Source organism: Pantherophis guttatus, chromosome 6 (assembly GCF_059756535.1).
Source record: "Pantherophis guttatus breed Tessera chromosome 6, ASM5975653v1, whole genome shotgun sequence".
Taxonomy (NCBI): Eukaryota; Metazoa; Chordata; class Lepidosauria; order Squamata; family Colubridae; genus Pantherophis; species Pantherophis guttatus.
This window is the reverse complement of record NC_142068.1, coordinates 98209954-98222716: the sequence shown is the minus strand read 5'-3', so window position 1 is coordinate 98222716 and position 12763 is coordinate 98209954. Positions and strand designations below refer to the sequence as shown.

The window sequence follows — 12763 nt, the reverse complement described above, 5'->3', positions numbered from 1 at the left end:
AGCCGAGAGTTAAACTGAAAATTATGCAAGATGTTCCAGAAAGGGGAGGCCTTAAACTTCCAAACCTACAATTATATTATGAAGCAGCAGCTTTGACGCAAGCAAGTGATTGGTTTGGAAGGAAAAAGACTGGAATATTGAATATAGAAAGTTTTGATCTTGAATTTGGTTGGCATGCTTACTTATTTTATGAGAACAAAGTGGATAAAGTATTTAAAAGCCACATACTTAGAGACTCTTTGATGAGAGTTTGGAAGAAGCACCGACTCAAATGGGATTACAAAATACCGTTATGGCTGGATCTTGGTCATATCATGTGGAATACAAATATAATGTCACTCGGGGGGGGTTTATATAAAGAAGTTCTTTTTACAGATGCGGGCAGATGGCAACTGAAGACTTTAGAAACGCTGTTGGAAGAAGGGATTAATTTAACTTGGTTACAGTATAATCAACTTCAATTGAGATGGAAAGAGAACCAAAAAACTGGTATAATGTTACATGAGGAAGAATTGGTTAGACATATAAAAGAGAAAGGTCCAGTGCATATTAAAAGGGTTTATAATGTTTTGTTAGAAAGGGATTCAGAAACTGAATTGGTTAAAGATTGCATGATAAAGTGGGCACAAAATTTTGCAGAACCAGTGATGTTGGAAACGGGAAAAAATATGGGTTCAGAATGTTAAATTTACACAGTCGTAGAATTTGAGGGAAAATTTTTATAAAATGTTTTATAGATGGCATTTAGATCCTAAGAAATTGTTGTGCATGTACCCTAATGTTCAACCAAAATGCTGGAGATGTGATTGCCTAGATGCCACATATTATCATGGGTGGTGGACTTGTAAGAAAGTGAAGGCTTTTTGGATAAAAATTTGGTGGGTTATGCAGAATGTTTTGAAGAAAAAAATTCAGTTTTCTCCACAATTGTTTTTATTGGGTATAGCTAAGGGTTTTACATTGGGTGAAACAAAGTTGATATTGTATATGGTAACAGCAGCGAGATTACTGATAGGTCAATATTGGAAAAATGAAGCTATGCCTACTATTGATGAATGGACTTTTAAGATGGCCAGCTTTGCAGAGATGGCGAAGATTTCAGCATATTTAAAAGATCGCTCACAAGAGACTTATGTATGGGAGTGGAAAAAGTGGATAGATTATGTGCAGAATAAATATCAAACTAGGAAATATCAGATAGCTTTTAACTGAAAGTATTATATACATATAGAACAATTGAATTTTGTGAAGATGTGAAAAATATATAGGGGGTGGAGGGGTTCAAGTTTTATAAAAAGGGGATTTTGATTTGGATTATATTTTGTGGAAGTCCGGGGGGGAGGGGTGGGCTGGGGGGGGGGTTAGGGAGGGTTGTGGGGGGGAAAATGGGGAGAAAATGTAATTGTAAAACTTTTTCAATAAAAAAAAAAAGATTCATGGAGGCAAAGCACTGATTTTTGGTCTCTAATCCCCCAAAAGAGAGTGACTGACTTGGGTTGCAGTATAGCAATGAGATCATAAAAAATAATAGTACTGCTCTGTATTGCACTAGTCAGATTGCACTTAGAATGTTGTGCCCAATTCTGATTCTCTCAGTATGAGTAGGACACAAAGGAACTAGAAAGAGTGCAGAGAAGATGGAAGAAAATTGTGAGGGGGAGGAGAACTAAAACCCTAAAATACATGGTAAAATAACTTTTAAGCTAAAGTTGAGATTGTTTAGGAGAGACATGATAGCAGTTGTCTAACATTTGAAGAACTGTCATGAGAAGAGGGTATGGATTTATTCTCCATAACATTTGAAGGTAGAATAAAACTGATGGATGGAAGCTAAACATGGAAATGCATACTCAGGAAGATTTTTTTGTTTTATTGTGATAGCTATAAATAATGGAACAGCCTACCTCCTAGAATAGAGTATGGATGTTCCACTATATGAGATTTCCAAACATTAGCTGGATATTCATTTGTCTGGGATGATCTGAGAATTCCTATCATGAGTAGGTGGTTGGGCTAAAAAAGACTTCCAACTTTGTGATTTATAATGTGTTGCACATGTTTCTGACAATAGTTAGAATTGAAGAATCATGTGCATCCACTGGATTAAGAAAAAATTGATATCAAATATGAAATTTGAGCATCTAACATTCTGCATCATTTGTCTACAGATAACTGGCTGGTGGTATAGTGTAAGGACATCTGCATCTCATAGTAGTGCAAGTGGGCACACTGGCCGGGGCAATGGCCAGTCAGAAGTTGCTGCTCATGCTTGTGCAAGTATGTGTGATGAGATGGTGGTTCTTTGGAGACTTGCTGTTTTGGATCCAACCATTAGCCCTCATCGGTAGGTGTAATTCTGAAAGTCCATAACAAAGTTGACCTTGACAAAAGTCTGTTAATAGATATCTGCCTATTATTTTTATTGTAATGTTCATATCCAGTTTTTTTGCTTGATTGCATCTTACTCCAAACATGGATGGGTGTTACATGGTATTGAAATATTCTAAAAACTTCCATGCCAGATTGCCACTTCAACCTGCGCTTTCTTGAATTCATGTTCTAACTATTCGTCCTCAAACACATAGTCATAATGAGTAGTACTGTATTTGCTCTCATGGTTTCTACAAAAAGGTTTGCTTTCTATTTTTCTCAAGTATGTTTTACATTTTTAATTAAAAACACTATCTTACTTTTGAAAACCTATAACTTACAACTAACAGATCAGCAGAGTCTGGATGTGGTCACTTCACAGTCCTGTTATCTTTTTACTAGAAACGCCTACATCTATGAGGTTCTTGGTGCTCTCTGAGCTTGGTTGTTTTTTTTTTTGTTTTTTTTTTAAATTTGATTTATATGCCGCCCTTCTCCGGAGACTCAGGGTGGCTTACAATGCGTTAAGCAATAGCCTTCATACTTTTGTATATTTATACAAAGTCAGCTTATTGCCCCCACAAACTGTGCCCTCATTTCATCTACCTTAGAAAGGATGGAAGGCTGAGTCAACCTTGAGCCTGGTAAGATTCGAACCTGCAGAAATTGCAGGCAGCTGTGTTAATAACAGGGTGCATTAAACCACTGTACTACCAAGGCTCCTTGCAGACATTTCATTACCCAAAGTACATAACATCATTAATGCTAGTGCATCATCAGACTACATGTATTATCTGCATCTTTTGTCAAAAGATACACACTAATGTACAAAAATGTAGGCATCATGTTCAAATTGTATGTTTCAATGAATTCCTAAGTAAGCAGCAGCTATTACAATTTCGGCAGACTATAGCATTAAGCATGACATTTTTGTTGAAATTTGAATGCATACTTATTTATGTGCATTTATTTGCAAATTCAACTTAAGAAAAAGGCGAATATAGCAGATGCAAAAGTTTGGACACCATTCCAGTCATTATTTTGTAACTCCTCACCTTCTAAATGTTTCCTTTAGGCAGCTAAGGTCTTGCTTGTGGAATTTTTCCCCACTTGTCTTTGCAGAATCCTTCTATGAAATATTCCTAGTTTTCCCAGCATGCATTTCACCACACAGTGAATTGTATTCCTCTACAGATTTTCAGTAATGTTCATATCTGGGGACAGGGCAAGTAAGACAACAATCAGAAAGATACTTCCAAAACAGAGCATGAAGAACTCTTTTAAAAAAAAGATAAGCGTTTTGGAGTGACTTGAACAATCCTCACTTTTCAATTTTGTGAAAATTTGTGGGGCAATATCAAACATGGAGCATATTCAATGGGACCTAAGAATATTTCCCTTGAATTTCTTTGCCAAACACAGTAGACCAGGGGTCCCCAACCTGTGGGCCACAGACCACTAGTGGGCTATGAGGGGTTTGCAACTGGGCTATGGAAAACAGCTGGCAAGTGCACATGCATCCTCACTTATGCGAGCAGCAGACGAGCACAAGGGCTCCATTTAAGTTAACGGCAGGCGCAGATGCACGTCGCTCGCACAAATGGAGCTGCATGCATGCGCTCTTGCCAGCAGCTCACGTGGAACCGTCCCCTCTCCTCCTGCCACAGGTCTGCAAAGCTGGAAATATTGGAGAATTCTGCAATAAACTGTATATAGGCAATTAAATAAACTGCTACTAGGATCGGTGTTAAGAATTTTCATAGGAGCTTTGATTATTTGAGGCTTTTTTCTGTGACAAAAATGAAATTAAGTATTAAGCATATTAGAATATTAGACTTCTGATAAAATGTAAGTGTACTTGATTAACAAGAAATTAAAAGAAATTAGATTTTAGTATTTGCTTTTAATAGGTCACTTTTGCCTCTTACTTGTTTCTTTCCTTCTATACTGCTAGGCGAAGGGACTTGTGCACGCAGCTAAGGCAGTGGCAGTTGAAGGTAATAGAAAATGTCAAAAGAGGGCAGCATAAGAAGTCTCTTGAGAAGTTATTCCATGGATTCAAACCAGCTGTGGAAGCTTGCTACTTCAATTGGGAGGAGGCATATCCTATTCCAGGCATCACCTATAGCAGTGCTGACAAAAAGAACTCCTTTTGTTGGGTTAAGGCCATCCAGCAGAGGAACTGCAGGCCACCGTGTATAGAAAATTTTTCTGATGCAGGGAGAGGCCATGGGACAGATGCTATGGGGACATGTTTGCAGCTAGGAGACAGGTCACGACTTGTCTCTCAGGAGCCAGCTGTGCGCCCCAAAGAACTTATTGGGAAACGGAAAGTTGTGTCTGAAGGCCCCCAGCGGGTTCTGAGAAGACTTTCAGCAGAAGGCGATAAAGCTTCATATAAAACAACTGCGAACAAGGGCAAGCTTCCGGTGGGAAAGAACTTGGCCAGCAAACATGGTGGGAAGCGTCGTATGAGTAGCGAGGACAGTTCTTTGGAGCCGGACTTGGCTGAATTGACTTTAGATGACAGCAGTTTGGCTCTTGGAGCAGAGGCGAGCAATACATTCAGCTTCACAGACAGCCCGTTGAGCAGAAGCTACAGAGATACTTTTGAGGATGATGGTGGAGTGTATTTCTCTGAGGCAACCGAGCCTACCCTCAGAAGCAGTCCTTCCACAAAGAAACTTTCAAAGGAACCCGTGGAGGAAGTGGGCAGTGGAGATGATGACCTCCATGGCCCTGATGAAAATAGTGCTGGGGTATGTTCAAAGCCAAAAGAGGTGGAGGAAAATGGCGCTGCTGGAGGAGAAGAGGAAGAAGATGATTATCAAGTGTATTATTTAAATCCCCAGGAGGTGGCTAAGGAAGAAGACGAGAAAGCAGAGGGTGGGATTGAAGAGGAACAAGACATGTTTGCTGGAATAAAACCGTTGGAGCAAGAAAACCGAATGGAGGTAGGCCTGTAAGCTCCTGACTCCTCCACCCCCTTTACTTTAGGCTCCTGCAGTATATGTTTCTACTGGGAAGAATGAAAACATTTATCTTATTATGTAACAGTGAAGGACTATTAAACTTGATAACAGCTTTATAAATATTTGTATCAATATTGATAATTTATTCTTCTGTGTGTCAACATTTATCTGTAGCACTTGGTCAAGGAAAAAGGAATAGAATGTAATTCAGGCATATTTTGCATAATAATAATAATACGTAGCATGTCAGCCATTTTGACAAGGCTGTAGAATTAATTAATGAAAGGTGAAAAATTTGGTAGTAGGATACACGTTTAATGCAGAAGTTCTGAATTGCATCCCTTGTATCTGCATTTCCAAATGGATCTTGCATAACTGAACTTCTGCTTAAGATTTTAAACTATCAGTCAAACTCCAAAGCATTGAGCACGTGGATCTTATGAGGCAGCATCATGTGTTTATTTCAGTTTGTTTCTTGCCTCACATGGTAGCCATTGAGTACCTTTCCTGTGTTGGACCTGAAGAGTCACACACTCCAAATGTGGTGCAGGTAGGGGTTGGTAAGGGAGTTCAAGGAATGTTGGGCATTTCTCACAAGTGGCTAGATTTTACTGGGGACTTGGAGAAAGTTGAGGGGTTTTTTTGTGATAAGCTTATTGAAGGACTTAACAAACACTATAGTTGTAATCTATTTCTCACATGGGAATGGCAGTAAGAGTTGCCATGAGTTTCAGCAGTGAAGTTCCTAGGCCCATAAGACTAAGAACTGAGAGCAAAGGAAGCAAGCATTAGACTGGTTTTGCTGCAATTCTCAATTTACAGATCCTGTTTGCCTGCGCAGAGGCTCTTCATGCACATGGCTATAGCAGTGAAGCTTGTCGTCTCACTGTTGAACTTGCAAAAGACTTACTGGCTAACCCTCCGGATCTCAAAGTGGAGCAACCCCCAACCAAGGTATAATACCAATAGAAACATAGTTTAAATGGGAAGACCGGGGTTGGACAACAGCTAGTAGGAGATTTAGATGTGTGTGTTGCTGTGGATAATGTTAATGCTGTAATAAGTATAAACCCTTACTTTGAAGCACCACTTGATAGTTATGGTGTGATATTTTGAGATAATTGACTGCATTCCTTTTGATGTGCATTCCCCATTGTATGTCTTCATCTCTGTTGTAATCCTTTCTCTCCAAATTCCTCACTCTGATGTTGGTGGGGAAACAACAGGTCAGCTGCAGAACAACCTGTACTGACTAGTAATGGTTATCTCCTGCCTTAACCATGGGGTGGAGTGGGGGGGTTAGACTAGAAGACCTCTGAGGTTCCTTCCAGCCCTATGAATCTATGTTTTCTATGTGAAGGCTGACTAGGGGAAAGGATGCATCTTCTGAAGAGCTTTGACTAATTTTTTTTGCCAACTGTTATAGAACGATGTTGTTCAGTGTGGGATAATGGGCTTGAAAGAAACAGAAAGGTGGGAGTAAGAATAGCTGTTGCAGGGGAGCGAAGGAAGCAACTGGACTCCCTCAAGGGTTATGTGTTAGGATTAAAAACAAACAAGAAAAGGTGACGATTATATGATTTTGGATGATAAAGGTACTGAAACATTGAAGGAACTTTTGAATTCTAGTGCAAGATGTGGATTGAACATTAAAACAAATAGCTGGATCAGTAAAAATGCTTTTTGATATAATTTATATCTTTTTATTCCTAAAACATCTATTGGTTAAAGTATATGAGGGTGTGAGGGTAAAGCATTGGAAAGTATAAATCAGAATTCTTCTCTAAAATGGATTGCAAATTTTAGAGAGTTTTTTCCTTAAAATTTATGCTTTATAAATTCAAAGTCACTTTATAAAAAAGAAACATATTTCTTTAATAATGCTGAAACCGAGTTGCATTTTACTTTCAAAATGTTCATGACATAGTGCAAATAAAAACAAATATTATTCCCTCAAATGGTGATTAAAATTATATAGCATTCTTTGCTATACTTTATAAAGTTCCTATTAGTTCATTTCATTTTATGTATGGATTTTTCCTCACATAACTTTCTTCGGATGGGTCTAGACTGAAATTACCCTGATAGACTACAACTGTAGTCAGTAGAACTTCAGCTGAGACTAGGAAATCAAATTTGTATTTTAATATGAATGAAGCTAATTACTCGGTTGTAGTTGCTCTGTATTTTGAAATGCACTTATTATAATATGCATGTCATATGTACGTTAAAGATGTGTAAAAGGGTAAAGAATTCCCTTAAATCAAGCTAAACAACATGGAAAAACGCAATTGCTTTTCTTGTTAAATGTTCTTCCAGTTTCCTAGTGTTATCGGTAGTGGGGATATCCTGATCGTCTCCCCTTCAGCTCTGTTGCCTAATCCTGCTCAGCCAAGAGGAGTTAGCTGCAGCTATGACTTGGCATATATTAAGGAAAAGGACTGGCAAGAACCCACATTTTTATACATCTAAAATGGCATATAATTGAAATCAGTTCCTAGGCGTGCTTATTATTTGTAAATAGTTTTTTTTTATAGAATTGAGTGCAGAAAAATTCACATTCAGCCTTCTAATTCTCCAACCCATAGGGAAAGAAAAACAAAGTATCTACCAGCAAACAGACTTGGATGGCAACAAACACTTTATCCAAAGCCGCTTTTCTGCTGACTGTACTGAGTGAGCGGCAGGAATATCACAATCTGGCTTTCCAGATTGGCATGTTTGCTCTGGAGTTACAGAGGCCGCCAGCATCTACCAAGGCCCTGGAGGTATGTATAGGATGGCTTTGGTGCCTTCTTTAGCACTTCCATGGGAGGGGAGAATCTTATTATTTCATTCAGAAAACTGACTGAGGTTTTGGTTTTGCACCTCTAGCTCTTGGTTCAAATTGTTTGGCTGAAATAAGTTCCCCTAAACTCTAGATAAAAAACTAGTATACAATTGTAATAGTGTTACAACAGGATGACTTTTTTTTACAGCCCACAGTGATACAGTAGTCCTTAACTTATCTGGGTCTGGAAAATTTATTTTCAAAGAGAGTGGTCATTAAATGAGACATCACATGACTGTGACCCATGACCACCTCTGCCACCTTCCCCATTGAATTTGCTTGTCAGCAAATGGCAATCACATAACTGCAGGATAATGCAGTTGTCATAAATGCAAGCCAGTTGCCAAATGATCAACCATCACATGATCGCAGGGACACTGTGATGGTTGTAACTGTGAGGTCCAGCCATAAGTTACTTTTTATAGTGCTGTCAAACAATTGCTAAATCATAAATCAAGGACTACCTGTATTGGTTTTGGTAGAATCTGCTAGCTGGTTATTTTGTTTACTTTCCAAAATGTGCAGTTCCAGATGCATATTCTTCACAGACTTACATAGACTTTTATATGGCTGTGCAGAGGATCAAGGATTGAGTTTTGTCCCCAAAGTTAGGGAATTTCTTGGCAGCCTTCACTGGATAAAAACAACCCTCTCAGCCTGACGCAAAGATTCTTATGCATCACTACAAAGCATTTTTTCTTAATGTTATTATCCAGTCTTTGTGTACAATAATGTGTTGTTAAAATAAAAGCCTTGTGCATATTTCTCCCTGATCCATATCACACAGGTCAAGCTGGCATACCAGGAATCTGAGATCGTGGCCTTGTTGAAGAAGATCCCACTTGGCTCTAGCGAGATGAATACTATTCGGGGGAGGGCTGAAGAGCTGAGGGAAGGAACACTGTGTGATTACCGCCCTGTCCTGCCTCTCATGCTAGCTAGCTTCATATTTGATGTCTTATGTGCTCCAGGTAAAACCCCTGAATATTTACCCAAAGAGAAAGCCCCTTGAGGAAAGGTTTGCTCGTCCCTCTACACCAGAGGTTTTCAAACTTGGCAGCTTTAAGACTTGTGGACCAGCTCCCAGAATTCTCCAGCCTGCATAGCTGGATGGAGAATTCTGGGAGTTGAAATCCACAAGTCTTAAAGCTGTCAAGTTTGGGGACCCCTGCTCTACACTTTCAGTGCAATTTCCACAGTCCATTCATTGATGTCTATTGCTTCATGTGCCCTTGAGAACTTCTGTAAGGTTAAAAAAATATACCTGCTACACTTGGTTTAGCTCAAGTGCTCACATATGAAGGAGCTGTGGAGGTCCTGAGCTTAGCCTTAATCACAAAGCCTGGCGTATGCAGTTAGCCTATTTGAATAGGGGATTGTTAGTCAGGCTCTAAAACTTCATTAACTATGTCCTAATATTACCAACAGACAGCCCTCTTATAAATTACTCTCCAGAAACTTTGGGGTACAAACTAATTTATCCCTGTTGCTGGCCTGAATCTAATGGGAGTCAAAGTATTCAGTGGGTACCAGGGGAGACAAGGTTGCTCTAATTTATAGCTGTTACGCCCAGCTTCTTAAAGCAGATGGTCAGTTTTGGTGACTACTTGCTGAATGTCTACTACAGTTTTTTTTCCAGATAAAGCACCAAATCTAAGACCATGTTTTACAGCTCTGAGGAAGTCAGAGCAATGCACTCTTCCTTGTGATGACTGCAACCCTCTTTTCATTCTGAATTACCAGCTGTGTCATGTGTTAAATTACAATTAGAGTTGTAGGAAAAATGTTTTCAGGAGGATAAAGTGTCTCAATATGATACTGAAGAAAATTTGATCATCCTGGTTTAAATGTAGCGATATTGTACAAGTTGTTAAAATACAATATTTGCACTGGTTTTTTCTTTACCAGTCCTGGCAATGTTTATTCTCTGTAGAGCTAATTAATATCTCTGTTCCTGTCCTAGTGGTTTCTCCTACAGGATCAAGACCCCCAAGCCGTAATTGGAACAATGAAATGCCTGGAGATGAAGAACTTGGCTTTGAGGCAGCCGTGGCAGCACTTGGTAAGTCTTAGTTTTTTTCCCCTCCTGTTGTGTCCCGCCAGCGGCCTGCGTGGATCGTGGCTGATCCCGACGACAAGGAGGCTGGTGTGGGGTCACGCCAGCAGCCTGAGCAGCCGGCACTCGTGTCGGACAGCAAGGAGGCTGATAGGATGTGGTGCCAAAGGCAGAGACTCAGCCAGGGCCTTCAGAACCTCCAGAGGCTCCTTCAAGTGGAGAGAGCGAAGTGGAGGAGCCTCTCCTCAATGCTCGAGCACGCAGGGCTGCCAAAAGGCAGGAGTGGCTACTCAGGAGGCGGAGGTCTCCTCGAGAGTAAGGTTTGAGGATAATTGGCCACTCCCTTAGCCTATTTAAGTCGCACGCAGTTAATAATTTCTTGCTGGAAACAACGTGTAATTATTAAAGAGCAGTTTGGATAGTGAGTGTCTTACTGTATTTTGTTTTCTGGGCTGGTTGCCAACCTTTGCCGGACTTTGTTTATTCTTGGTACATTATAACTTTGATAAGGACCATTGGTGTGTGTCACAATCCTTGGGAATCTGGAGCTGGGGCAGAACACCTCCACAATTGCTCCTATAATTTTAAAAGAGATCCTGCCCATGTCATGTAGTAATTCTTGCATCACCTAAATAGAATTGAAATAATGGAAACCCGGGCACCAGAAGCAGATACTCTTTTTAAATGAAATCTTAGGAGAAAATGCCTTGCCCTCGTAGGAATCTTCTTGTATTTACCTAAAGTAGGACAACATCCTTGGATTCTGTTTTGCAGGCATGAAGACAACAGTGAGTGAAGCAGAGCACCCTCTTCTGTGTGAAGGTACTCGAAGAGAGAAAGGAGATCTAGCCTTAGCCCTGATGATCACTTACAAGGATGATCAGTCTAAACTCAAAAAAGTAAGTTATTTTTAGAAATGTTTACAAATGGAACATCTTTCGTTCATTTTTAAATAACTAAGCTTTTCAGAGTTTTCTTGGAAACTAACTTTCGCAAGACTTTTCAAGATTTACAATTTTTTATTTTTTATTTTATAAAATTTGTATGCCACCCTATCTCCAAGGACTCAGGACAGCTCACAACGACAGTCGATCAAGCGACCAAAACAACGAATATACATAAAAATCAAGGAAGTTTTTTTTAAAATTTTTTAAAATATAAATATACTAAAATATACTACCCCATCAGTCCAGGCCAGGGGACATAAATAGGCAGGTTTTCAATTCACTGCGGAAGGTGCGAAGGTCGGGGGCCAACCGGGGCCCCAAGGGAAGTTGATTCCAAAGGGTGGGGGTGCTCTAGAGAAGGCTCTACCCCTCGGAGTCGCCAGCCGACATTGTCTAGCCGACGGCACCCTGAGTAGGCCCTCTCTGTGAGAGCGCACCGGGCGATGGGAAGTTGACGCTGGTTGCAGGTGGTCCGGCAAATAACCTGGGCCTAAGCCATGAAGGGCTTTATAGGTTTACACCAGCACCTTGAATCTCACCCGGAGGTGAGACCAATGCAAGCCGCGCAGGAGTGGTGTAATATGGGAGTATCAGGTCCCTCCCGCAACAACCCGCGCGGCCGCATTCTGTGCCAGCTGAAGCCTCCGGGTGGTCTTCACGGGCAGCCCCAGGTAGAGAACATTGCAGTAGTCGATCCGGGAGGTGACTAGCGCATGAGTGACTGTGTGTAGGGCATCTCGGTCCAAGTATGGGCACAACTGGCGCACCAGGCGAACCTGGGCAATACCGTTTGATCATGTGTACGTGTGAGAGAGATAGTCTAATCAGGGTGGATGCTGTGTGAGTTGCCCCTTTGTGTTTCCCTATAATGCACCTGTATCTTTCTGTGTGCATGTGTGTATTGGGAAGCATGGGGTGAAAAATATATACTCTACTTTAATCATGAGACCACGAAAAGGGTGCTTAGAACAGAAGACTTAGCAACTGCTGCTGAACTTGTGGCCCAAATAATGTCTTTGCAGTCTTTTCCAACCATCAGATTGGTTTGGCTTATGTTTCTTTTACTTTTTTCCCCACTATGCCCAAAAGTTATCCTGTCGAATGGAATGGAATAACTTTATTGTCACTTTGAATGTATGCTTATGGGCATACATTAAAATGAAATTTCGTTGCATACAGCTCTCAAAGAGTCAGCACCTCCAATATACACTATATAACATGACAGAATAAATAAACACAAAATTATGCATATACCCACATATATTATATGACACAGAGAAACAACACAGTCTAGTTCAGATGTATACATGTACATGGCGAGAAAAACAAATCTTTTTTTAAAAAATAATTTTTATTAATATATTCTATGCATCAATACACAAATGAAATATACAATCCTGCCACCATGGTGTAATGTGAGTACATTGTCCATAAATATAAAGTCATTCCTTTATACATACATACTTGCCATCATATATATACATCATCATAATATATCTATTCTATCCCACCTTTTCTGGACCCAATCCTACCATAATTTCCAACTGTTATAAAATTCTGAATCTTTTTTACCATTGATCAATCTAGT

General features: G+C 40.0%; 1 protein-coding gene across 7 annotated transcripts in view; it reads left to right on the top strand.

Annotated features, from left to right (window-relative positions):
- The window catches only part of ZSWIM8 (zinc finger SWIM-type containing 8), an 83527-nt gene that overhangs the window by 39242 nt on the left and 31522 nt on the right, over positions 1–12763 (top strand). For 4 of the 7 annotated variants that reach the window (XM_087872309.1, XM_034435290.3, XM_034435289.3 and 1 more), the window contains 7 exons: positions 2169–2344; positions 4325–5324; positions 6165–6296; positions 7931–8110; positions 8960–9143; positions 10136–10234; positions 11003–11127. In XM_087872309.1, the coding sequence (XP_087728435.1) occupies positions 2169–2344; positions 4325–5324; positions 6165–6296; positions 7931–8110; positions 8960–9143; positions 10136–10234; positions 11003–11127 (1896 nt within the window). The remainder of the gene's footprint in view (positions 1–2168; positions 2345–4324; positions 5325–6164; positions 6297–7930; positions 8111–8959; positions 9144–10135; positions 10235–11002; positions 11128–12763) is intronic. The other 3 variants (XM_087872311.1, XM_087872308.1, XM_034435291.3) reach the window with 1 other exon arrangement.